Source organism: Dipodomys spectabilis, unplaced genomic scaffold, assembly GCF_019054845.1.
Source record: "Dipodomys spectabilis isolate Male_0828 unplaced genomic scaffold, ASM1905484v1 ptg000069l, whole genome shotgun sequence".
In the NCBI taxonomy this organism is placed as follows: domain Eukaryota; kingdom Metazoa; phylum Chordata; class Mammalia; order Rodentia; family Heteromyidae; genus Dipodomys; species Dipodomys spectabilis.
Genome location: NW_024870746.1, coordinates 26,270,433 through 26,297,005, shown reverse-complemented (window position 1 = coordinate 26,297,005; position 26,573 = coordinate 26,270,433). Strand labels below are relative to the sequence as shown.

The window sequence follows — 26,573 nt, the reverse complement described above, 5'->3', positions numbered from 1 at the left end:
CCCCCTGCAGGGAGGTATTTTTCCATTGAGAGAAACAGCCACGGGGCTGTGATGGGTTCTATTTCCTGCATGATCCGAGACAATGACTTTCTTTTTCTGGGCTTCCTCTATCACCTTCCTCCCCAAACCAGGTTGTATCAGATATTGGGCCGAGTGCCATCAGGCCTTGCTTGTGTGAGTGTATTCAGCCTTGGCATTCGTTACCCCAGGAGCTTGCTGGAAATGCAGTAGCCCAGCCTCACCCCAGACTTGCTGATTCATAATCTACATTTTTAAAATGACCCCAGGTGATTCATAGCCACTTTACGGCTTGGGCTGCTCAGACCTGCCAGGGATACTAGGGAATCTAAGACCACAATCCTGCCCTCAGATTCCTCTCAGCCTTCTGGGAGCAGTGCAGGAAACACAACCCTGGCTGTCAGAGCTACTCTTGAGCAACTTTGAAAGCCGAGACTCACCCCTTGTTAGAATGCATCCAAATATGGAAACATCAGTATGTGTCCTAGAAACATATACAATTATTATTTGTCAATAAGCTAATGTAAGCCAGGCACTGGTGACTCACACCTGCAATCAATCCTAGCTACTCAGGAGGCTGAGATCTGAGGATCACAGTTCACAGCCAGTTTGAGAATCCGAGAGACTCTGGTCTCGAATTAATGTGTAAAAAACCAGAAGTGGAGATGTGGCTCAAGTGGTAGAATGCCAGCCTTGAGCAGAAAAGCCAAGTGAGAGCATGCAGCCCTGAGTTCAAGACCCAGAATTGTCACAACAAATAAATAAATAGACGAGTGGATAAATGAATAAACTAATTAAATTAATGAGAAAAAGACTGCCATAAAACTAAGCAACACCAGCTTTGGAGGTAGCTGATGTGAGCTGCAGTTCCGATTCCAGCCATTAGGCACATGGACTTGGGCAGGTGGCGTAGGCATCTGTGGAGTGGGCACCTTCCTAAAGCTGGGGGGTGGAAAGAGCAGAGGAAAGGCCAAACGGTAAACACGGAGTCACAGGGAAGTCAGCCTAGCAGGTAGCAGCTCTACTTTATAAGTGAGGAAACTGAGGTTCTGAGAGCCGATGAGAGACACCCAGCCCTCCATGCCTGCAAAGGCCTGTGGCAGAATTCTGCTTGTGACCTGCGCTTTGCTTCCTTGGATAGCCAGGTGCTCTGTTGGAGATGTGGATACCGGCAGCACAGCGGGGAGGGGAGAGAGAGGTGAGTTCAGGTGCTCAGGCCCTTGTAGAATTGAACATGGGGCCTTCCAAATGGTCCAGATCGCTAGTGTTTATACCAGCTGGGGTTTATGCCAGCCACCCCACATGCCCTCTGCTGCTGCTCGTGTCTGCCCCCTCCGGAGCTTTGCCTGGTGAGCTCCCCAAGGCCCATTACTGCAGGCTCTCTGCCTTTTCTTTTTCCAGCTCTGAGCACGGCACTTTGAAGTTTTCGTGAATGGTAGATGGAAAAAGAAAAAGACTTTGATTTAATAAGCTTTCTCCTCTCCCCTGCCTCATGTCATAACATGAGATTTCCCTGGCCAGTTGGGGCACATGTATGTGATTTACAGGCCTTTGAAGAATGGAAGAAGTGGCTAAGAATGAATTTATTGATCAGCTCTCAGAGAGGCTGTCTGGTGGGGCCCTGCTCCATTTTCTGGGTGTAAAGGACAAGGTGTCCCACAGAGCAGGCCTAGCAGTAGTGAGAGGGACTGATCTAGAAGCCGGAGAAAGTGTGGTTAGACTCTTGGTGGAACCAGTGATCCAAGTGGCTTGAGACACTGGGGCAGGGGTGATTGAGGCAAGACTTTGAATGGGAATCCTGAGAACGCTGTAGTAATTCTTCCTGATGAGTTGTCTCTCATCAGTCAGGGCTCTTCCCCCCCCCCCCCCCGCCCCCCGGGAGGATGGTGACATTTACTTTAATGTCTACTATGTTTTTTAACTGTGTGTGGTTGCGCTTGTACTGAGGCTTAAACTCTGGGCCTGGCCTCTGCCCCTGAGCTCTTTCCACTCAAGGCTAGTGCTCTACCACTTGAGCCACAGCTCCACTTCTGGCTTTATTTTTTCTGGTTTATAGGAGATGAGTCTCATAGACTTTTCTGCCTGGGCTGGCTTGGAACTTGGATCCTCAGTCTCCCAAGTAGCTAGGATTACAGGCATGAGCCATGGGCGCCTGGCTTGTAATTGGTTTTTATTTGTTGCGTGTGTCCTTTGTTTCTTTTCTCTTCCTCTTTTTTCCCCCCCGCCACTCTGATGTAGAGAGAGCAATTTCTAAATGGTCCCATATATTATCAGGTATGTGCTGTTTGCCAGATCCGGGGGTAGTTCCAGGAAGGCCACACTGAATTGGCCTTTGTCCCTGTCCTTGGGGACTGGCAGTTGTGAGCCAAGGGAAGAAAAAAAAAATTCAATGATCCTTCCTACGTGGGAATCCCTCTATCTCCACGAGCAGGCCAGCTGGCATCTGCCTTTGGTTGCAAACTGCTCTGGGAAGGGAATACTCTAACCTACCCGCACCCACCTTGGCAAGCCTGCGTGTCCCTCACCTCCCACTGCACCTGTGTGCCCAGCCTCTCCCTTCACTTCGTCCATCCCTGAGGCTGAGGCTAACGGGCAGCTTGAGCAAATGCAGAGGGGCGAGGGGAGCTGAGCCACAGCTGCAATTCTGTCTGTTGGCCAATCAAGGCTGGCTTCTGGATGCATGTGAATGACTCCTCCCTCGATGAGGCTGGGTGTGGAGGGTCCTGGGCTGCGTGTGGTGGGATTCAAAGCCCAAAGAACACCAGTAGGACACCACGCCTGGAGGATGCAGATTGCTGAGTCCTGGGGTCCCTACTGCTGTTATTTGGTTTCTAAACCCCACTGGCTTGGATGTAAGGTGAGGAGAAAGGTCAGAGCCTGGGAGACTGCAGTTCTTCTGGGTTCCAGAGCTGTGTCTGATCGGGTTCTGAGAAGTGGAAGGGAGGGCTTGAATCTGGACTCTGGGAAGGGCATGCATTCTGTCTCTGGAATGACTTCCAAGGTGGAGAGCTCTCCCTGTCTTCCTCTCTGTCCTCCTCCCCACATCCTGCCATATGTCAAATCTTTCCCAGAGCCTGGGGCTGGGTGTTCTGAGCTATAGTGAGCCCTGACACCTGAAGAGAGTGAGAACATAGAAAGAACTGTGAGAGCAGTCGTCTCCTCAGAGCGGAGTGTCGATCCGATCTCGCAGGCCAGGGAAGTCTGAGGGGGGGGGGCCTCCTGTCACGCGCACCCGCCCTGTTCTCCATGTGGTGATGTTGGTGCTGTCCTCAGAACCATCTGGAACCTGCACAGTCTCCCTGGGGGGGGGGGGGGCAGGGGAGGGGGAAGGAGGAGGGGAACAGATGACACTCCCAGGGTAGAAACAGGTTTTTAGCAGATGCCCAGCACCCCCATGGTCCCAGAAAGGCTGAGAGAGGCTCGGTGCGTGGCTCTCCCAAGTCTGCCTCCCCACCTCCAGCCTCCATGCTAGCCATCGTCTCAAAGAGCTCCCCTGCCATTTCCCAGAGGTTGTGGCTTCTCTAGGATGCTGTGGGGATCAAGGGCCGGACTGAGCAAGTTCTTCCACCCCAGCCCTCTGCCACTCCGACTCAGGCACCTCAGTTAGACAGATCGGGGCCGTGGGCTGCTTGTGTAAGCAAGGTTGAGTTGGGCAGCAGGCTTGGCTGTTACACAGAAACAAAGCCCCCTGGCTGGCCTTCCAAAGTAGAACAGAAGTGACTTTGTTCATCTGTGTCCCTGCACCCAGTTTTGTATCTCTTCCCACACAGTCGGGGGCAGTAGTCCAACATTCAGGGGGTGATAGCATGGCCATCAGTATGTTTGCCGAATGCTGAGATAAGCTAACAGCACCCTCACCTCCTCTTCTGTTCCCATGTGCTGAGGGCAAACCCAGGCCTGCAGAGCCGCGACTTGCTCAAGACCCCCAGCTGCTCATGGGGGAGCCAGAGTTTGGACTTGGATCTTACTCAGTCCCCTCCCGCATTCACGCATCTTTGCTTCGTTTGTACACTGGACACTCGTTTCTCTTCCCTTTCCATCTGTTCCCCCTGTCTTTCTCTCTGTGGGACACATACTTGGACATAGAATTCATAGTGGAGGGTCGGCCTTTTAGGGAGCAGGCAGAAACTGCCGATGAGTGAGAAGGGTCTCAGTGCACCTCCTCCAAGCTGCTGAGCTCAGCTCTGCCCGGGGGAGGAGCTGATCATTCCACAAGAAGGGAGCCAGAGTCTGCCAGAGCATGCTGATGTCTCTTCCAGTCCCTCCCGTTCCGTGAGCACAGGGATGCTGAACTACAGGCAGCGTCTCACCCAAGGCTGCCTCACCCCTGGCAGAGCCTGGAATGGAGCTGGGGGCTCTTGGCTCTTGCCACAGTGAGGTATCCGCAGGGAGGATTGTGGTCCTGCTCTCCAGGCCTGGGGAATTCTGCATAGTCTTTCTAGCTCCTTCCTGCCCCACCTCCCCCATGTGCCGATCAGGTTCTAGGCCTCTGTTCAGCCTCTCACAAGTGGCCACAGTCTGTAGAGCCCAGAGAGGCTGATGAGAAATCAGCCCCTTGGCCTACATCCGAGCTCTCCACCATGCTAGAAAAGGCATGGTGTCACCTACCAAGGCCCCACTGCACCAGCTATTCACAGGTCACTAAGTTCGTGTGCAGACAAGTGGTCGTGTGTGTGTGTGTGTGTGTGTGTGTGTGTGTGTGTGTGTCTGTGTCTGTGTCTCTGTGTCTGTGTCTGTGTGTGCTGGTACTGGGACTTGAACTCTTGTACTCTTGCTTATCTTTTTTGCTTTTAGCCTGGTGCTCTACCACTTGAACCACAGCTCTACTTCTGGTTTTTAACAGGTTAATTGGAGGTAAGAGTCACCTGAGCTTTTCTGCCTACGCTGGTTTTAAACCCTGATTCCCAATTCTCAGCCTCCTGAGTAGCTAGAATTATAGCCCAGAGCCACCAGTGCCGGCTGGGGTGGCTTGTGCGTGCGCTGGCTTTTTTATATGTCCCGAATGGGGAAAGGAATGAGGTCAAAAGCAACTGTACTTTGAAAACATGCTTCCCCTAAACCTGAGTCCCCCTCCTTTATCACTAGTCTCCGGTGGGTCAGAGTCACTGAGGAAACTCAAGCTCTTCTGGGGGGACTCTGGAACACACCCAGAAAGAAGCAGGGTCTTACCCTGGAGCCTGTGGGGTGGTAGCAGAACTGAAGCCTCAGTGATCTGTGCTGTCTTTTCGATTTGAGGGTTCAAGTGCTGCTGGGGACCAGCAGCGTTCGTGCACGCTGCTGTCTCCAGGTTGAGTTCCTCCTTGCAGCCCCAGTGCAGGAACCCCAGCGATAGAGGGGGAGGGGCTGCTCATAATAGACTCTGTTAGGAATCATATACATGAACTTAATTGTTTTTCCCACCAGGCTGTGGAGTTATTTGTCCTCAGCAAGTGACCAGGAGCTATTTCCAAGGTCCATTACGCTAATGACCTAATCAGTTTATCCAGCTTTTTTTTTCTTTCAGGGAGCTCAGAGAACCCCATCTTCTCTGCAGCCCTGGGGCTGTCAACCTGACCATTCTTTTAGGGATCAGTGGACACTGATTCTGAGATGGTGGGTGACGTCACAGGCCCAAGTGAGCAGGATTCTTAGGGCCCAGACATCTGGTCCCCTCCCCTACTCCCTACGGTCCCCGGGAGCCAGACTCCCCTGGGTAATGTTACTATTAAATATTTGGTCCCTGAAGTGTGCCGAGCGTCTTTGATTGTATCTGGTTTCCTGTTCTCCTATGGGAGGAAGAATTTCTCTGCAGGAAGTAGTTTAATAGTCTGAAAGCCTTAGTTCCCCCAGTCTTGAGATCCAAGTTTCCAGTTACAAGTGGCTGAGATAGATTCTTGATAAGAAGGGAGGCAGGAGGGAGGGGACCAGAACTCAGAAATATGAAATACTGCCGTTCCCTGTAAGCCAAGGCAAGGACGGGAAGATGTGGACCCAGTGTCTGACTACCCCGTCTGCAGGGTTGCTGGAAGACTCCATTTGGGCCCCCTCCAGCCCTCTCCTCCGTGTCCCCATGTCTGACCTGAGTGAGGAGCAGCAGGTGGGCAGATCTAAGGACCCTGCTCCGGTCTCGCCACTCCACAGGGCACTCAGACATTCCACATTCACCCGTCCTGCCCCCACATACAGCCTCTCGCACTCCTGAGCCAGTGACGGGCTAGCGGGCAGCCAGTTCCTTGGATGGCTGGGTTCAAATCCTCCTGCCATAGCTTTGATCCTGAACTGCCAGGAAGGTGATGGGTCTTTCACACCAGGGACAGAGTGCACAAGCAACACAGCTGTAGAGACCCCAGTGGAAGGACGAGCAAGAATACAAACAAACCCCTAGGCTAACAAAGTGAAAGAGAGGTATCTCGGAGGCTGCGGGCTGCAGGTGGCCCTTGGAAACTGAATGGAGGGAGATAGAGCCAAAGAAGAGATAAAACCACTGTCCGAGACAGGCTGGGATAGGGGGAGGGGTGGCCTCCAGCGCATCAGTGTTTCCCATACACACAGTTGGCACAGGGACTTGAGAAATGCAGCCTGCAGGGCCCAGGCCTTTGGTGATGCAGGGTAAGGCAGAGCAAGGGAAAGCCAGGGACAGACAGCTTCAGGACAAGTGTGCTCAAGTCTTCCTGCAGTGACAGAATGCTTCCTCTCACCTTCCTCTGGTGGTCATTTCTCAGATCACTGAAGAGAACTCTTTAGGGGTCCCAAGCCCACCCGTCATCCCCTCCATCCTTCTCTTTTCTTTGCCTGCCTAGGTCGCTCGATGTGTTGCTCATCATCTTGCGATGTGTTTGTCATCCGGTGGCACGCGGAGCTTTGCCTGCTCTAAGCTTAGTGTTCATGTTCTCAGAGTCAGCCTCGAGATGGATCCCGGTGGTGGTGGGGAGGAGCTCAGGGAGGACGGCCTCTGTACACTGTTGGCCTCTCATCCACTGAGGGGGCTATCGCCAGGAGCTGGGCGCTCTCTGCCGCTGAAATGTGGCAGGATCTGGGGTTGTAGCCTAGAAGGCTGGGGGACTCTGCTGGTGTCCCACTATATAAGGGCAATGCTGGGATGGTAACTGGAGTTCGAAGCCAGGGACCCAACGCTAGGCTTCTCCATATTGAGTTTGTCCAATTGCCCCAACACACCAAATAAGGAGACAAGTAGTGGTTAGGGCAGAGAAAGGAGACTGGCTGTTGTTAGGCCGGCACTACCACTTGAGCCACACGCCCAGCCCTTTGTGCTTTAGGTTACTTTTCAGATGATATCTCATTTTTGCCCCGGGCTGGCCTTGGACTGTGATCCTCCTGCTTATGCCTTTTCAGTAGTTGGGATTACAGACCTGTGCCACCATGGCTGTGTGTGTGTGTTTACAGTATTGGAATTTGAACTCCAGACTTTAGGCCTTGCTGTGCAGGTGCTGAACCATCTGAGCCACACCCCGTGCTCAGATTGTTCAGATGGGTTCTTGCTGTTTTCCCCTGCTGGCTTTGAACCACGATCCTTCTGAACCATGGTCTTCATCTCCCAAGTAGCTTCGATCACTGGCTGTCTACCACTACAAGGAAATTCTTTAACAAGGCTGTGGGAGAAGGCTGAGTAATCATGTCAGCCCCACTTCAGGGCACAGATGTGAGCTTTAGGTCAACAAAAGAGAGGACTGGGGACATGGGGTGTGAGGTGTACATCATTATTAAATAGTCCAGGTCACAGGGGGCTTTTGTGCTCCCAGATGTGGTTGATTGCTCATTATGGAAAGTTTCTTATCACTGTCATCACTTGAGGGGAACAATCGGGTCACAATAAGGAAACCGTTTTTGTCTGGGGTCTGTCCTTCGAGGTTTCTTAGGGGTAGCCTCTATGCCTCCTCGTAAAGATGTTCTCTACCAGTTATCACAGATTCCAAGGTGGCTGTAAGGTGAAGACAGATAAAGAATTGCCTTGCTGGGTACCTGTAGCTCACGTTTATAATCCTAATTATATCTCAGGAGGCTGAGGTTTGAAGCCAGCCTGGCAACATGACCCATGAGGCTCTTATGTCCAATTAACCACCAGAAAACCAGAGGTGGCGCTGTGGCTCAAAGTGGTAGAGCACTAGCCTTGAGCAAAAGAGCTCAGGGACAGTGCCCAGGCGCTGAGTTCAAGCCCCATGACCACCACCACCACCAACAACAACAAAAACGAATTACCTTTGCAGTGATCTAAGCTCCTGTTATAGGCTCAGAGCTGCCAGGCGCTGGTGGCTGGCAGGAGGCCCCCAGCCTGTGGTCTTCTATCATGGAGCCTAAGCCAGTAGCTGTGACTCAATGCAGATTCCCTACTGCTCCCAGCCCAGCAGGGGGTGGGGGAAGGGCCAGGCAATGACCCCCTCACCCAGCCCTGTAATCCCCTCCTAGGCTGGAACTGCTGTCCTAAATGACTGTCTCTGACCCAACACTTACCATTCAGTCTTTGTCTCTAGTTCCCTGAATGCATTGCTCAGTGGTTCCACAGTCAGCCATTGCTGAGTAAATAGATGCACAGATTCATTCATCCATTTCCACATGTGTTTATTCATTCATGTAACAGCTTGTCATTAAGCATTCTTTTAAGTGTTAGAGGTACTGTGGTGAGCTTATAAATAGAGGCTCTGCTTTAAATGAGTTTTACATTCCACTGGAGAGAAACAGACACAAATACAACACAGCCACAACTTACAAGGTGACAGAGACCAGTTTTACAAGGTGGTCTGGAATCTTCCCTGAGGAGGTAAGACACCTGAACTAAGACCTGAATGGGAGAGGTGGAGAATGAGCCTCCCAGACCTCTTAGGAGATGAGTAGGAAGCACAACGGTCCTGAGGTCAGAGGGTGCCCCGGGTATGCACATTAAGAGGGTATCCGTGCAGGTGGTGTGGAGTTCCCAGGTGAGCAGATTAGGTTCTATGCAAGAGGGGAGAGGCCTGAGGGCTGATGGTCCTGTCCCCCAACTTGTCAGGATAAACACCTAACCATCATCTTAATTCTTTCCCTTGCACAGATACCCATACCCAACAGCTGGTCTTGCCATTCCTGTTCCCAAGTAGATTCCCCTCCCCCAAGCCCCTGGGTGAAGCAGCGGCCTCTCTGGCCCGGATGGCTGACATGGGCCCCCATCAACCTTCCTACTTCTCACTCCCTGCTACCACATGGTCTCCACACAGCAACGGGAGTTGTCTTTTGAAAGCAGAAACTGAATCATATTACTCCTTTGCTAAAAAATGGCTTTCTTCCAGGTAGACTAAACCCTAGAGCCACACTGTGGTCCTGTCTGCCATGGGCAAGCCACTCTGCCCCGGCCTTGAGCTCAGCCAGCCTCTCATGCTCCGCTGCTTCAGTTCCTCCGCCGTGATCTTGCTCTGTTCCTCAGATCTGCCAGGCTCAGCGTCATCCATACCTTCTGTGTAACGCCTGTGAGGCCCCGCCCCGGGGCTGTGCCCGCCCAGCCAGCTGGCGATCAGCACTGGTCTCCCGCCCTGGCCATCACTGGCGCTCCTGGCTCCGGAATACTCCAGACATACTCCAGTTCATTCTGGAAGGTTCTGGCGGGTTTGTTTGTGAATCTGTTGTCTGCCTCAGAGCAGATCTCTCATGTGAGCCTGTTCTGGTCGGTGTTACCAAATCCTAACCAGGTTCCTGGGTCAGATACATGCTCCAGGAGTATCTGCTTAATGAGTGGAAGGGAGAGAGCCTCAGCCGCTGGTTCCCGGTGTGTGTTTGTGATTCTAAGTGTGGGGCTCAGGGCCTCAGGCACTTTACCTTGAGCTTCCTGGCAGCCATTAACTCCCCTCAGAGAGCACTGAAACACACAGGTGTGGTGGCTCCCAGGCAGAACTCCCCCGCCGAGGGAAGTTTGCCTTCTGCACCCTAAAATGTTGCTCTCCCAGTAACACGTGTCCCTCCTTCTCCACCACCCAGCGACAGAGCTAGCCCGGTCCAGTGTGGGCTTGGCCTGTGAACTCAACTCACTCTTAAAAATTCCATCTCCTTCTGTGTCTCTGCCATGCTACCGCTTCAGGTACCAAGTCTTTCCCAGGTGGCATCATCGGTAAGAAGATGCCTACTAATTCATACTATGGACTCCGTGTTTATCTCAACCCAAAGGCATGTCTCGGTGGTGGATTCTCTCCGCCATGGAGGAGTTCCTGCCCTGGTTCCTTCAGTTTTATCTTTTTGGCTTTTAAAAGACAGGGGTTTTTCTATGTAGTCCATGCTGGCCTCCATCCGGCCTTGGTCTCCCACATGTTTGATTACAGGTGTGCGTTACTATGTCCTGCACAAAACCTTCTGTTACATCTTTGTAACTGGTACTACCTGCTTGTCTGTAGAGGTCCAGTTGGTGATCATGAACCCATTGTATGAGGCTGCACATTTCTCTGCCTTATTCCTACCTAGCACAGCTTCTGGGAGTAGTGTGCGCTTGGGCACCGACTTTGGAGGGACCTCTCCAGGCATTGAATATACTTTCTGTGCCCCTGTTCTATGGGTGCTTTTGCCTTCCTTTCCCATGCTTAGGAAGAAGTAAGTACTTCCCGGGGGTCCCAGAAGGCAGCGTTCCTGTGAGAGCCTGTCCCACCTCAGCCACGGTCCTGCATCTAGCCTTTCCCACCAAGGAGAAAATAGCAAGAAAAACAGATGAAGACCGATACCCTGTGCTGTAGGTCGGCCTCGAGGCCTGTTCCTGGAGGAGCCCCAGGAAAGCTTTAACCCCAGGGCTCTGGGCGGTCAGGAGGGGCGAGGGGTGGAGGGAGGAGGAGGCACCTTTCCAGCTCCCAGTGGCCTCTCTCCTATCCAGGACACTGTCTGTGCCCAACCCCTGTCCTGACACAGGCCTACCTGGGCTAGAGCCCCGGTGCCCAGGCTGGATGGGCATCAGTACAGCAGCAGTAGCTGTTACTTTGTCTCTCTCCATGTCTGGGTGGTAACGTCCTGGAGCAGAGAACAGAGGTTCCTGTTTTATGTATTTATTTTTATTTTGTGCCTGTCGTAGGGCTTGAGCTCAGGACCTGAGCACTGTCCCTTAGTTTTTTTTTTGTTTTTTTTTTTTGTCGGTCGTGGGGCTTGAACTCTGGGTCTGGGCGCTGTCCCTCAGCTCTTCAGCTCAAGGCGAGTGCTCTACCACTTGAGCTACAGCGACACTTCCGGTTTTCTGGTGGTTTATTGGAGATAGGAGTCTCACGGTCTCTCCTGCCCGGGCTGGCTTTGAACCGAGATCCTCAGATCTCAGCCTCCTGAGTAGCTAGGATTACAGGCGTGAGCCACCAGCGCCCGGCTTGTCCCTTAGTTTTTAATCTTCAAGGCCAGAGTTCTACCACTTGAATCACAGCTTCACTTCTGGCTTTTTGCTAGTTTATTGGAGATGAGAGTCTCACAGAGCTGCCTGCCCTGGCTGGCTGGCTTTGAATCATGATCCTTAGATCTCAGCCTCGTGAGTAGCTAGGATTACAGGTGGGAGCCATGGGTACCTGGCCTGAACTTCCCATTTAAAAGCTTTTAGGCAAGGGGGATATTCCAAAGGGCCCCTGATCTCCTACAGCTTAGAGTCAGGAGATGTGAGCAAGTGGATTTCTAAGGTGTGCCAAGGGTGAGCTGCTATGCTTCCTTGTGCAGTGAGAGGTGGGGATAGGGTTCACCTGAGGCATGACTGGGAAAGGGCTTTGCAAACCCTCAGTGGGATCCAAACAAAAGCTGTGCTTGACAGTGGTAGGGATGGAGCACCTGGCCCGGCCCAGCCCTTCCTGCTGCAGCCTCAGCCCCCTTTGCTTCCGGGACGTGTTCCCATGATCCTCCAGGGGAGAGCTGATCCGCAGAATGATCCCCCTGTGCTTCTCCTTTGACGCGCATGCGCAGAGGAGGACAGGAGGAGAAGGCTCTGAGCTAGCGGCGAGGCGTTTGCGCAGTGCGCAGGCTCTGTGAGCTGAGTCCCTAGGGCTATTGGGTAATTCCAAGTGATGTTTGTGTAGGAGCCAGAGGGTGAGGGCTCAGGCTACGTATGGAAGATTGATAGTTGGCGGTGTCTACAGAGCATTTACCCCTTCATGTCTAATGCCATACTCACCCTCTGAGCTGGAGCTTTGACAGAGGGGGAACTGAGTTAGCACACTGCGGATCTGGGTCCCCCCTTTGAGTTGTCAGGCTTTCAGTGGATGCACCAGCCTGGATATTCTTCTGAGGACAGGAGGGGAGCAGGAGACAGGGAAGAGGCCATGTTCTGAATGTGTCCAGACCTCAGTTTCTCCACAAAAATGATGAAGAGATTGTATCTGCAATCCCAACGGCCTATTCCAGGGCTTGTCGGCTAGGCTGGTGCTCTGCTGCTGAGCCACGCCCCCAGCCTTTAGTTCTTGTCTTCTAGATGGGGCAGGGGATGGGTACCTGGCTTCTACCATCCAGATCGATGGACAGGAAAGGGGTCTAAAGGAGTCGCAGCCCAGGGTGAGAGGGACCTTCGGTGTCATTATCGAGGAGGAAGCTGCAGATTCTCAGGCCCAGCATCCCACCCCACCCCCATCCCATACACCACACACCATGGGCCCTGGAGCTGTTTACTGCTCAGGAGAGCACTCCATCTCTCTCCAAAGCTGCACTGGAAAATAACAACTGGGCAAGGTCCAGCTGCTCTGCCAGCTCACAGCCCAGCGCTGGACAGGACCCAGCCCTGGACACCCACGCCAAGGCCAGTGTGTGGGCTGAGGGCATTAAGGCTGGCTGCTGTCTGGGTGGGTTTAATGGGAAGTGGGAAGTGTCTGAGATACTAAAACCCTCAGCTCTCAGAGCGGGGAGGACCCAGGGCAGCCTTGTGTTCTGTGTCAGCCATATGTGTTATACCTTCTGTGGATGCTGTGATATATGAGGGCAAAAAAGTTGGCAGAACCAGGCGCCGTGGCTCAAGTCTATAATCCAAGCTACTTGGGAGGAGGAGTAGGGGCTCACAGGTGGAGGTCAGCCACAGCACAACATGTTGTGAGACTTCATCTCGACCAGTGGGTGGGCACGGTGGTGCATGCCTGTTGTCTCTGCTGCAGGGGAAGCAGGATGGCTGGGTGCTGTAGCATGTGCCTGCCATCCTCCATGACAGGGGGAAGCATAAACAGGAGGATTACAGGCCAGGGTTGCCTGGGCATAAAGCAAGCTTCTACCTCAAAAGCATAACCTGTTCAAAAGAGGGGCTGAAGGTGTGGCGCAAGTGGTAAGTTCAGGAGCTTTGCCCTTGGTATTAGACGCTTGTTCCTTTCAAGAGTCCTAGCAGGACATGTGGCTGTCTCATTTCCTTGCTTTTCTGTTGTTGATCTCTTCACTGAACATGTGAGCTTCACAGGGGCTACAGAGAGATCTTTTATTCATTCCCAGCCCAGATAGCAATGCCTGGCACAGAACACACTGCATATGCCAGGAACCTTTGGCTTATGTTTATAATTCTAACTACTCAGGAGGTTGGAGATCTGAGGCTTGAGGCTCAAAGCCACCCCAGACAGAAAAATTCCCTGAGACCCTCATCTCCACTTAACCAGCAAATAGCTGAAAGCAGAGCTGTGGTTCAGATGGCAGCATACCAGCCTTGAGCTAAAAAGCTAAGTGACAGGGACAGTCCCAGAGTTCACACACACACACACACACACACACACACAGAGAAAACACTGAATAAATGTTTGCTGATAATGCACTCGTGCACCTGTGTACACATGCATGGAATGAGTGCACATATCTAGCACTAAGTAGCTGCTTATGAACACCAGCTTACTCTCTGGAAGTCATTCCTATAGGTAGCTTGGGGTTGCTGAGGCCAGTCCCTTAGGAGAGGGGCACTGGAGGGACTGGAGGGGGGATGGGAGGACAGGAAGGGGGTGGGAGACAGATGCTGACAGGAAGTAGGGGGCAGGCCCGGAAGAAGGGGCGGTCAGGTGAAAGGTGTTTGTTAATCTCCTGGCTATTGTAGAAGCCAGGACAGTGCTGCTAGCTCCAGTGGGGCCTTGGGCAAATAGATCTGCAGACTATGTTCAGCCATTTCCTCACCTGCCAGCCGGGCAGCCCTCCTCTTGCCAGTGCCTGCCTGCCCCACCAAGGCTTTCTTTTCTTTCCATTCTTTTTTTGATAATAGCTAGGATTGAACTCAGGGTCTTACCTTGCTAGATAAGCACTCTACCGCTCCCATGCTTCCAAAACCCTTTGGCATTTTAGTTTTATTTATCAGATAGGGTTTTATACTTTCATCAGGCCTCAGAATGAAATCCTTCTGCCTCTGCCTCCCAAGTAATTGGGACTACAGGCTCCGATACCTGGATCCTGCTCATTTTCTTTCTTTTTTCTGACAGTACTGTGTGATTTGAACTCAATACCTTGCAGTTGCTGGGCAAGGGCTCTACCACTGGAGTCACAACCTCAGCCCTGGTTATTTTCTTAAAAGTCCTAAAGGAGGCCTTTTATTATTTCTCCTCCTCCTCCTCCTTCTCTTCCTTCTCCTCCTCCTCCTTCTTCCAGATTCCCTTCTTCTGGAGGAGAGATGCACCAGGGCATTACAAGTTCTGCCCTAAGTAACCTTAGGTCTGGAGACTGTCCTCCCACACATAGTCTATGGGCCCTGGATGGCGGGGGGAGGAAGGGCATCCTTCTTTTGGAACCCTCCCGGGAGTGGGCGGGCTTCAAGGCAATGAAAGGCAGCGCCCAACACCTTCCTGTTCTTTCCCCTGCAGGTACAAGACTGTGGTGACCCCGCGAAGGGCAGCCGTGGCCATCGCTGTCTGCTGGATTCTCTCCCTCCTGGTGGGCCTGACCCCTATGTTCGGCTGGAACAACCTGAGTGAGGTGGAGCAGGCCTGGGTGGCCAACGGCAGCGCGGGGGAGCCGGTGATCAAGTGTGAGTTTGAGAAGGTCATCAGCATGGAGTACATGGTCTACTTCAACTTCTTCGTGTGGGTGCTGCCGCCGCTGCTCCTCATGGTTCTCATCTACCTGGAGGTCTTCTACCTGATCCGCAAGCAGCTCAACAAGAAGGTGTCCGCCTCCTCAGGCGACCCTCAGAAGTACTATGGCAAGGAACTGAAGATCGCCAAGTCGCTGGCCCTCATCCTCTTCCTCTTTGCCCTCAGCTGGCTGCCGCTGCACATCTTGAACTGCATCACCCTCTTCTGCCCCACCTGTCAGAAGCCCAGTATCCTCATCTACATCGCCATCTTCCTCACGCACGGCAACTCGGCCATGAACCCCATCGTCTATGCCTTCCGCATCCACAAGTTCCGGGTCACCTTCCTGAAGATCTGGAACGACCATTTCCGCTGCCAGCCCGAACCTCCCATCGACGACGATGACCTCCCTCAAGAGAAAGCTGATGACTAGACTGTCCTCTGCGCCTGGCGGCTCAGCCCAGCCCTGTCCCCACTGGCCCACGGGTCCTCCCGAGCCTTTCCCCAGCTGGCTGGTGGGCAGTGGGCGCTGGGAAGGATGCTGAGAGGAGCTCACGGAGCCGGCCCCCCTCCACAGGGAGCGAGCTGCCCTGCACCTCGGGGTGCGAGGGAGGTTTGGGAGGGCAGGCCGTGATGAGGCGAGAGCAAAACGTGCGGATCCCCTGCCTCTGCCTGGCCATCTCAAGAGCAGCCTAGCACCTCAGGGTGAGCAGGTCCTAGAGGCCTGTCTGTGGAGGAGCCAATGAGTGAGTTTCCACAGGGGAGTCACTCATGGTCGGGGGTGGTAACCCAGGGATCAAACATGAGGATTGCTTCTGAGATGAAGGAATGGAGGAGACTGGGGATGTCCTGGTCTTGCTTTCTCTCCTGGAGCAGCGAAGGGTCAGGAAGCAAGTAGCTTCAGTTCCCACCAGCAAGGATTCTGCACCTATCTCTGGCCATGCCGGTGCACACCTTGCTCTGAACAGCCCGGGCGTGATGCTTGGGAGAGGCAGCAAGAGGAGTCCAGAGATCATTTCTCACATCTGCCCTTGAACTCCCAGAAAGGCTTCTGAGCCCCGGGCAATGAGTGAGGTATGAGAAGTGCTGATCTCAGTCACTAGGGGGCAGCACTGAGTCCTCCTTCTTGGCCTTTCAAATTGTCACCTGGGCCACCTAGCTCCACTAGCCCTTGGTGACAGGCCTGGATGCTACTAGCTGACATGGTCTCTGCTGCTGCTGGGTCCAATGGAGAGAGCCCAAGTCATCCCAACCCTGGGGAGTCCTCTGAGGCCTGGGGAGGAGCTGACTGGCTACTCCTGGGCTGGGTGTGGCAGGTGGGACCAGGCCAGTGGAGATCAACTCCAGACAATGTGGGAAGAGGCTTGCCAGCCGAAAGTGAAATATTCTAAATGTCCCTGGTATTTAGCTCAGTTTTCAAGGGCTCTGGAAGCTCTGTTATAGACTATGCTTAGGCCTGTAGGGGTCTGGGCTAGGAGCACCCCCTACCCTGACAAGCCTGGATCCCCCATGTGGAAGGCAGGCAGGAGAGGGAGGGACTGTTAGACTGACAGGTCCTGAGTGTGAATAATAACTCCAGGCCCGGATTCCAGCCTCTACCCTCTGTTGGAGTGTGGTGTCCCTGGCTCTCAAGGGAGTCCCATGTGACTAATAAAAGACTGTGAACCCTCATGGCAAGCAGACCCCTGGCGTCTACCCCCGTCGCTGGCAGAGGGTAACAGATGACCTCAGCTGAGTGGGGGGCGGGGAGAAGACGGGGAGGTTGGGGGAATGTGGTCAGAGCAAGGAGGCTTCCCAAAGAGGGCACATCTATTGTCTGTCGCTACCTGGGGTAGTAAACTCTGAATCCGGGAGCAAGATTCAGGCCATTCACACGTCCAAGAAATGCCCCAGGGCATCTTGAGACCCTTTCACCGGCCCCTTCCCATGGTGGCACATTCAAACACCTCCTTCGCAATGACACTGCCACAGAGCCCCGCGCTGTAACGCCACACACCTTTATTTGAGTGCTTCTCACCCAGCACGCAACTCTGCAGGGTGCTCCAATCCCTGTGCTTTGGGGACCATCTTGTACCCACAAGGCCTGGCCTGTGACCTGCCAAGCACACTCCTGGGATTCTGGACCCCAGCCTCTGGCAGAGGGAGGCTAGCAGGTACCAGGAGCCTGCTAGCATCAGCCGTTGCTATGGAGATCTTGGCATCTGTACGGTTTGACTTTAAGCCAGGGGAATCGATCCTCAGGCCTGCAGGACCTGGTGAGAACATGCGTGAACTCAGACACGTGCCACAAGAAATGTCTAGGAGTCCCTTTTCCCTTCCTAGGCTACCCTCCCTCAGGCCCAGTGCCCAGGGCTGAGCTGTGTCCTTCACAGTTCTAGAAACTTCCTGGCTTATCCGGAGCCACAGAACCACCAAGCCAAGGGAGGAGGGCTGGTGTCCCCACTTTCCTGCTGAGGAAGCAGGCTCATGCTGATGGTCACTCAGCGCAAGGATTAAAACCTATTCTGTGCCCGTTGGCTGTGCCATCTGCTTCCAGACCTCGTCCGCATCACCCCGCCCTGCGTGGGCACTTGGAGACTCTGGAATGCACGTTAGTTGTCTGTGATGGCAGATTGGTCCCATTGCCTCGCGCCTTCCCATTCTGCCCCACCCCTGTCCCTGCCTCTCCCACGCTTCCCCTAGCAGTAGCAGGGGGTCCAGACACTTACTGTCTCCTCATCCTAGCCTCCTTCTGTCCTGGCTCTTCAGTGTGTGGCTGAGGCTGGAAGAGAGCCTACAGATTAGAGCTTGGGGAAGATAGGAGCAAACAGGAAGGTTCAAGGTCCCAGGACACAGCACCCGTGGGCCACTTTCTCATCAGGAAAGTTATTCGCTCAGGTTGACTGCCATCCTTACTACCTCTTCCTTCCTGCTTTACTTTTTATTCATGGTGGTAGTGGGGCTTGAACTCGGGACCTGAGCACTGTCCCTGAGCTCTTTGGCTCAAGGCTAGCACTCTACCCCTTTGAGCCACAACACCTCTTCTAGTTTTCTGGTGGTTAACTGGAGATAAGAGACTCATGGATTTTCCTGCCTGGGCTGGCTTTGAACCTCAATCCTCAGATCTCAGCCTCCTGAGTAGCTAGGATTACAGGCATGAGCCACCAGCTCGCAGCTGCCTTATAGTTTTAACATTTTGCTATGCCTCGTCCAGTTCTCAAGAGGGTGAAGGTGGGGGTGCTGTCTGGGGTGGGGGGAGGTGTGCCTGGAGAGTGACTCCGTCTCTCACCTTTGACCTCCAGCCGGCAATCCACGGATGCTTCCCCCAGCACATTGATGGCCTTGCAGGTATAGACCCCGGAATCAAAGGGACTGGGTCTCCGGATCTCCAAGGTGCAGATGCCTTGGTCAGAGAGGGCACGGTACTTGGGGTCGCCCTGGATGTTCATCTTATTTTTCATCCAGATGATCTTGGGCTGGAAGTGCGGTCAGAAGAGGTACAGTGAGTTGGGGTGGGGGGGGAGGGGGGGAGGGCGGGGAAGGGGGGAGGAAACGGGCTGTGCAGATGGGGACCTGGCTCCCACGGGCCATCCCCAGGTCTAGGTGGGGACGCCAGGGGGATCTGTCCACTGTGCTGACCCTGCTTCCCCTCCAGCCCAGGGCCCCTCACCTTGGGTGATGCTCGCACACTACAGAAGAGCTGAGTGCTGTATCCGGGCGTGGAGGTGTGGTCAGCCAGAGGCTGAGTGAACGAGGGGGCTTCTGAGAAGTCTCGTTCAACAAGCCCTTGAGGTTTGGCAGCGACATCTGGGTTCAGGGGGAAAGCTGGTTTTATAGAGGTAGAGGAAGACAGGCATGGTCAAGTTGTGGTTACTAAGAATGTCAAAAAAGTAGAAAGTGGGGTGGAGCAGGGGTGGGGTGGGGCGGTGAGCAGAGAGCCAGGTGGGGGTGGCCGGTGGAGACCAGAGCAGCATCTGCGACGTTTGTCTCATCTATGTGACTGGCTTATTATTATTGTTTTTGAAAACAAAAATGTCTTCCTAATTCTGTGGCATTAAAGAGCGCAGCTTCCAGTAAACCTCCGAGACCGGGCTGGGAAGTTGGCTCACTGGTAGAGTGCTTGCCTTGCATACCTGAGGCCCTGGGTTCGATTCCTCTCAGCACCACATAAGCAAAAAGAAAAAAGCTGGAAGTGGTGCTGTGACTCAAGTGGTAGAGCACTAGCCTTGAGCTGAAGAGCTGAGGGACAGCGCCCAGGCCCAGAGTTCAGGCCCCACAACCAGACCCAAAAAAAAAGAAACCTCCGAGACCCTGGGAAGGGGAGGGCCCAGATCTGTTACAGGATAGTAGAGAGAAGACTTGGAACTTAACATTGATCTGCAAGGACTAGGCACCGGTGGGAGGCAGTGGTAAATACCGGATCTCTCCTCCCATCTATATATGGTCTTGTCTTCTGGGCCGGGAGGTTAGTGCTCTTGCACACTAGCCAGTCTAACTATTGTGAACGCGTTGCCCCTCGTGGGCTAGGTCTCTGGGGACACTGCACCTGAGAGTCAAGGATGGGGGTGATATTGCCTCCACGTGCATCTTTAGAATACACACACTGCCTCCCAGGGGCTGCTGCTCATCTGCATGGGTCTGTTAAACTATCAGCCATGTGATTACTTTACACAGTGTGATTGTACGCATGCGTGCGCGTGCACACTATTGTGGCGTGGGAGGAGGGCAGCAAATGTTCCCAGCAAAGCCCCGAGCAGGGTTGTCCCACTGACGAAGATGCGGAGTCAAGGTGAGACTCACAGGCAATACTCCATCCCTGGCCTGGTTTCCCAATGGAGCCCAGACCCACCTGCCTTCTGGATGTGAGCCAGTTCCTTGGTGGTGGTGGCCGAGTCACTGAGGCCGCACAGGTTTTCTGAGAAGACCCGGAAGGAGTACGAGTTGCCCATGATGAGGTCAGAGATGGTGCAGCTGGTGGGGTGGTAGCGCTCCAGCACGGTGAACCATTGCTGTGGGGATCCTAGCCGTCACCCTCCGCTCTCCTCCACCCTCACCTCCCCGCTTCCCCTCAGGGGCTCCTGGTATGGCCTCATTCAACCCCAGCTAGGCCGGAACCATCCAAGCAAGGAGCCTGGAAGTGAGGAGGAGCTCCTGGGTCACTCAGGTGAGCTCTCTGGTCCTCAGGGTCCTAGAGCTTCAAGCTCCAAGTGCAGCTGGAAGATGTGTGCCCTCGGTGCCACCCAGATGTGTGCCCTCGGTGCCACCCAGATGTGTGATCTCAATACCACCCAGATGTGTGACCTCAATACCACCCAGATGCCCCTTGGAAATGCAGGTGCTCAACTGCCTGCAGAGTTCCCTGAATCAGAAACAAGCCAGCTGTGGGGTGGCTCACCCCCATAACCCTAGCTTCTCAGGAGGCCGAGATCTTTGGATCACAGTTCAAGCCAGCCTGGGCAGAAAAGTCTATGAGACTCTTATCTCCAGTTAACTAGCAAAATGCTGAATAGGAGGCATGGCTCAAGTAAGCAGAGCCAGCTTGAGGACCTGAGTTTAAAACCCCAGAAACAGTGCCAGAGCTCAAAAGGTCTCCCTGCAGACTTCAGAGGGAAACTGAGGCATGAACAATCAAGAGTCTTGCCCAGGTCCACACAGTCCTGAGCTTTGTGGTGGGACAGGCCTTTGCAGCCTCTCCGGCCACTTCTTCCCAGCCCCCAGCCCGCCTCACCCCTGACTTCTTGTCCGCCTTCTGCACCGTGTAGCCCAGAAGCTCCGTGTTGCCTGTGTCCTGGGGAGGTGTCCACTCGAGGTTCGCGTTGCAGCCCCAGACGTCTAGGACCTTGATGCTGCTGGGGGGTCCGGGCTTCTCTGCAGGACCAGAGTGGAAAGGGAGGCATGCGTGGAGCACAGTGCCCACACTAAGCTGACCCCTGCCATGCTCCCTCAAGCCCTATCCCAATCCTGTCAGCTAGTTCCTGGTGAGGCAGCCATGTCTCCCCTGGGCCCCGTACCAATCACCAGGATGTCAATGGCTGCCTTGGCCTCCAGGCCTTCCAGCCGCACGGTGAGTTCGTAGCGACCAGAGTCGGAGCGCTGGGCAGAGCGGATGAAGAGGATGGAGTCCTGGTCCCCGCTGCGCACATTCACCCGCTGGCTGTCCAGAGCATTGCCGTTGTGGGTCCAGGAGGCCTGAGGCTTGGGTTTCCCCTGAAGGAGGTATTGTTGTGGTGGGTACAGCAGCAGGTGCCAGCACCCCATTTCCTGCCCTCCAACACCCAGGGGTATCAGCTGGGCTGGAGCTACATATGCTGCCCAGAGCCATGTCCTTCCGGGACAACCTGCCTGTCCACAGCTTACAGCATGATGAAGGGTGTGTGTGTGTGGGGGGGTGAGCCCATTTAAGTGGTCCCAGTCAGGGTCCCCGTGGCAATTTCTGGGGCTCTCCTGGCGCCCCTCTGACTGGCAGGGCTTGGTGTTCCGCACGGGCAAGCCCACCTGGAAGGGGATTTGCAGATTGATTGCCTCTCCCACATGGCGGATGTAGGTCTGACGAAGGTGGCGGGGGACACGGATCTTGGGGTGTTCTGCATGAAAGAAAGCAAGAGCGGAGGGTTAGCACGGTGGTGGGACGGCGGGGCGGGGGCTTCTGAGGCAGGCGAGGGCTGCAGAGCTAGCAGGAGGGCCCCCGGGGGCACTGGGTCAGGCTCAGGCGCTCAGTGCTGTGATTGAGGGCCCCAAATCCTTTAAGGCCCCTGGGGAGCTGAGAGGCGAGAGGTTCCGGGGAGGTCAGGACCTCCGTGGTGTGAACCGGGAGGCATCTCGGGCACTCCCTTGGCACCTCAACCCTGCCAGGCTGGGATTTGTCCTGCAACCCAGGCATTCTCAAGCTCCAGATGGGCCTGCTGGCTCTCTGGCTCCCCCTGGAGGGAGGCAGGTGCTGCACCTGTCAGCCTGACAGCCCAGGGAAGCCATGAGGCTTCCAGCTTAATCCATCCCCTCTTCTCCCCCTCCCCCCAGCACAGGACTTTCAGAGAACTCTGAAACCTGCTGGCCCACGCCTGTGTTGGCCTGCCTAATCAAGGCCAGAGCAGGTGTGCCCCTATTCCTCTGCCAGTTTCACAGATGGCAAGTCCTTCTTGAAGTCCCGCCTCAGCCACCTGAGGTGGTGGGAACCATCTTCCCGACCATCACCTAATCAGGTGTCACTGGACAGTCCAACAAAAATGGCAGTCACCCCTGTCCCTGGGGGAGGGGAGAGTGCCAGGGCCGGGATGGAGCCTCCTCAGTGGCGAACAGGTGGCAGCAGTTGGTCATCGGCACACAGGGTGGAGGAGGAGAAGGTGGAGACAGTGAGAAGGAACACTGTGTCTCCAAGGATTAGCTGAGCAGGCACTTGGCAGGGGGAGCATCAGGCATGGAATGCTCCAGGGGCAGCTGCAGGGGGTCAGGAATGGCTGGCAGCTCCAGGTGGCCCAGGAGGGGACAGCTGAGGATCCTGGATAGGCCCCTGCCCTGCCCTGCCCTGCCCTGCCCAAGAGTCTGGCTGTTCCCCCACTTATTCACAGCCTTCTCCCCCCCCCCCACACCCTTTCTCTCCAGGAAATCCCCTACTCTTCTGCCAGAGGAATTTTAATGGTGAAGTGGGTGTTGAGGATGGCTGGCTCCTCCAGCACTGGGCTCTCTGGGGCTCTGGGGGACAAGGTCTGGGCTTTACCCAGGCAGCTGGAGTCCGTCCTGTCGTACTGTAGTTTTAGGTCCTGCAGCCTAGGTGGTAGGGAAAGACCTGGGGGACTTCAGAGTCTGGGACCATCATTGAAAGATGAAGTGACCTCAAGGGTGTCCCTGGGACCGTGGGGATCTGCTCATCCCCACCAAGACATGAGGTTCTAAAGCCTCAGGACTCTCAGGACTCCACATTTGACCCCTCCAGGGACCATGATACTCTCTCCTTCTGGGTACCTAGCTCAGAACTGTGGGACGTGGCAATCACCTTCCACCATCTGATTCCCTAGTGTGGGAACAAACAGGAAGATGGAGAAGGCCTCAGACCACCTGCTAGCCTGTGTCTCTCTTCACCCAGGGGCCCTGCCTTGTCCCCAGAGACCTGAGATCAGACCCAATGACTCACAGCCATTAACAGACTGAAACCTGATCGGCTTCGGGAGGGGAGCGAGGGTAAGACAGAGACTAATGCACCCTGCAAATAGAAATATTAGCAATAGGGTCAGCACCCAGGTCTCCTCTAAGGTGCCGGCCTTTGGGGATGGAAACGCCTTCATGGGCCCTTTATAGGCCCTCTTCTTCTTCCTACCGGGGTGATGGCACAGCGGTGGCCAGCTGGCCGCCTCTCTCTTCCAGAACCTTTGGGAGTATTGGAACTCAGGCCCCAGCAAATGGGCACAGGTGAGCTCCCAGGGCAGCTGGAGGGATGAAGACTAGACAAGGGGAAGAAGGGCAGATGGCCTCTTAGCGTGGGGACCGTGGGCCAGGTGAGCAGGGAAGCCCAGCTCCTGTCTCTGGCTGCAGATAGCTTTGGACCCTCTGGGAGAGGCGTCTGGTCTCCAGAGGCTCTGTGGTGCCAAGGAATGTGACCCTTTCTGAAGGCCAGGCATGTGGCTCGCCGGTCCTGCACCTATCCTGCTGCTTCTCCAGCGCTTGGGGCTGAGGGGAGGATTTACCGATAATCTCTTGGATGTGGACAGGCTTGTTCAGCACGGCCGGTGGCCCGGCCCCTGCAGAGCTCACTGCCGTCACCCGCAGCAAGAACTTGTCCCCAAGAGGCAGGTTCCGCACAGTCTGCTGGGTCACCATCAGGGGCCGGGCGTTCACGGGCACCCACTCGGAGGCTGAGGGGAGTGGAGAGCACGTGAGCTGTGGGGTGTGACGGCCAGGGCCCCCTGCTCCTCCGCGTTGATCTTCAGAAGTCTGCCTGGCTCTCAGGCCTTGATACCCCCTGGCTCCTCTTCCCTGACTTCTTAGTGTCTAATGACATAAAGGATAACCCGATGTTTGAGTGCTGGAATGGTGGGCAGAGAAGGGATTGCTGAAGCCCAGAGGGGACTGGACACGTTTATGAAGTCACACAGCAAGGTAGGACCTGAGGCAGAGAGCATGCCTGACTGTCACGGAAGAGGTCAGTAGCAGCAGAGATGGGGCCAGGCCCCCACGCCCTTCCCTATTTCTCTTCACTGTCTCCTATTACGTGCACCACCCCACAGTCCTCTGCTATGAGCTTTTTGCATTACCCTACCAAGCAGAGTCCCTCAGTACCCCGTACCCCCTTCCTTCCCTTCCCATCAGAGCATGCCCAGGGTCCCCCACCTTTCTGATACCCAGAGGCTCTCAGGAGCTTAAGGACCAGTGGCATTCTTGGGGTTACTGGATGTCAGGAGGTGGCCTGCATAGCTCCCTCTGCATCTCTGGGGTACCCCATCTGTGGGGGCCGGGCCCATCCCCTGCTCCCCTCTTAGCCCACCGAGGCTGGGCATGTGAAGGGCTGAGCCAGGTGCTCACCTCCCTCTCTGCAGAACTCCAGCACGTAGCCCTGGATCCCCAGCCGCCCCAGGTTCTCAGGGGGCTCCCAGCTCACAGTTACGGAGTTGGGGCTCACATCCTCCACGGTCAGCTGCAGGGGGGCGCTGGGGACATCTGGGGAGAAGCCAACGTGAGATACAGAAGTTCATGGCCAAGAGTCACTCCCCGCATGCCTGCCTCCCTCCCTCCTCCATCTGCCCTGCCTCTGGTCACCTTCGCTTGGAGGTGCAGGCTTAGTGGCCGCGGGGGCTGCCGGGGCCTCGGGGGCAGCAGAGGCCCCAGGCTCCGGATGCTGCTGCTCCCCAGAGGCTGCTGTGTCTCCGGGAGGCTCTGTGGTAGGCACCTTGGCAGGCTCAGAGACAGGGGCCTCGGAGGCGGCTTTTCCTGTCATTTCCGGGCTGGCTGGGGGTCAGGCTGGATGGATGGGGTCAGCAGTGGAGGGTCTGGGCCTCCAGGGTGCCTGGGACACCTAGGTCCCAGCTTATATAGTCAGAGTTAGCCCCACCCCCAACAAACCATTCCCAGCTGTGGGGTCAGGTCAGGCAGGGGGACAGGGTGGGGAGGTGCCCAGGCCAGGAATAGCTCTGGGGGAGGAAAGGCCCCTTGAAGAGCTTGCTACTCGCCAGCACCCCGATTGGCCCTCACGGCCAGGGTGCTGGTGCCCGGATGGGGGAGGGCACAGATGGGTGACTGGGACATGCCCAGGACCTGTGCCAGGGGTCGGGGCCCCAGAGACAGCTGCCACTTGGAGAAGGACATGGGTCAGCTCTATAAGTCTGGCCTTCGCAAGGCCTGGGGCTACTCAGACTGGGGGGCCTGGGGCTCAGATGGCCTGATCCAGACGTCCCTTTAGACACTCCCTGCTTTGTCTTTAGGGTCTGCTCAGCCCTGGTGCCCAGAGCCCCTGGGGACTCTCACTATGCTGTGTGAGGTTGAGGACCCTAGCGGGGAACTGGGGTACCTGAGGTGGGGACAGAACACCATAGCTTGGGTGAATCACAAACAGTAAAGCTTGATTTGCTTATGGTTCTAGAGACTGGATAGTCCAAGAGCACAGCGCCTACATCCAGCGAGGAGCTTTGTGCTGTGTCCTAACACCGACAGCAAGACCCAAAGGAAACTTGCCGAAGAACTTTTCATTAGGGACCCACTGCCGAGACCACAACCCACTCCAGTGATCACGGCACTAACCCGTTTATGAAGGCAGTGCCCCTTGGCCTTACCTGGAAGGCAGCACTCTGAAATGCCCAGCTTCTTTTCTTCATAACCTGCCACAGACCTGGGCTCAGATTGTCCCAGTGTGGGAAAGGATGGGAGTATAGCCAAGTTCCTGGCCACTGATTCATTCATTCTGGAATGAATCAATGGGACAGGGACTAGACTGGGCACCAGTAGCTTACAAATGTAACCCTATCTCCTCAAAAGGCTGCGATTCGGAGGATTGCAGTTTGAGGTTAGCCTAGGCAAAGAAAAGTTTTCTAGATCCTGTATCAACTAGGCACAGCAATGTGTGTCTTCCATCCCAGCTGTGTGGGAATCAGAAACAGGAGTGCACAGTCCAGGATAGCCAGGACAGAAAGCAAGACTCCATCTCAAACACAACCAGAGCTGGGAGTGGAAGTATGGTTCAAGTGGTAGAGTGCCAGCCTCGAGCGAAAGGTAAGCCAGAGGGCAAGGCCCTGAGGTTAGCCCCACTACCGGCACCAAAACAGTAACTCAGCAATGCTCACTAAGCACTATGCTGAAAACGAGCTACTCAACTTGGAGGAGGAGGGAAGTCAGGAGGGAAAAAACTGGGAGACAATGAGAGAAAAGATGACACTGTTCACAAAGAAATGTATTCATTACCTGACTTAGGTAACTGTAACCCCTCTGTACATCACCATTACAATAAAATAATAATAACAATAAATAGCCAGAGGAAAAAAGTGCTGGAGGTGCCGGGCGCCTGTGGCTCATGCCTGTCATCCTAGCTACTCAGGAGGCTGAGATCGATGGTGGTTCAAAGCCAGCCCGCGCAGGAAAGTCCGTAAGACTCTTATCTCCAATAAACCACTCAAAGCAGTGGCTCAAGTGGTAGAGTGCTCGCCTTGAGCTGAAGAGCTGAGGGACAGCGCC

At 54.8% G+C, this 26,573-nt stretch overlaps 2 protein-coding genes across 3 annotated transcripts in view; one reads left to right on the top strand and one right to left on the bottom strand.

The window, feature by feature from the left end:
- Adora1 (adenosine A1 receptor) overlaps positions 1 to 16,613 on the top strand; it is a 33,792-nt gene extending 17,179 nt beyond the window's left edge. Inside the window, exon 3 of the mRNA XM_042681929.1 lies at positions 14,733 to 16,613. Within this exon, the coding sequence (XP_042537863.1) occupies positions 14,733 to 15,375 (643 nt within the window). The 3' untranslated portion in view covers positions 15,376 to 16,613. The remainder of the gene's footprint in view (positions 1 to 14,732) is intronic.
- Positions 16,614 to 16,923: 310 nt separating this feature from the next.
- Positions 16,924 to 24,897, bottom strand: Mybph (myosin binding protein H). 2 transcript variants are annotated; one of them, XM_042681923.1, is made up of 11 exons: positions 24,669 to 24,897; positions 24,435 to 24,569; positions 23,600 to 23,767; positions 21,417 to 21,505; positions 20,933 to 21,128; positions 20,650 to 20,789; positions 19,771 to 19,930; positions 18,592 to 18,746; positions 18,211 to 18,397; positions 17,651 to 17,703; positions 16,924 to 17,194 (listed from the first exon to the last, which is right to left on the bottom strand). In XM_042681923.1, exons 1-10 carry the CDS (start codon positions 24,844 to 24,846, stop codon positions 17,687 to 17,689), a joined length of 1,425 nt encoding a protein of 474 aa, XP_042537857.1. In that variant the 5' UTR covers positions 24,847 to 24,897; the 3' UTR covers positions 16,924 to 17,194; positions 17,651 to 17,686. The 2 variants fall into 2 exon arrangements, with proteins under 2 accessions (XP_042537857.1, XP_042537858.1); XM_042681924.1 differs by having other exon boundaries at positions 18,592 to 18,728.
- Between the last annotated feature and the right edge of the window lie 1,676 nt (positions 24,898 to 26,573).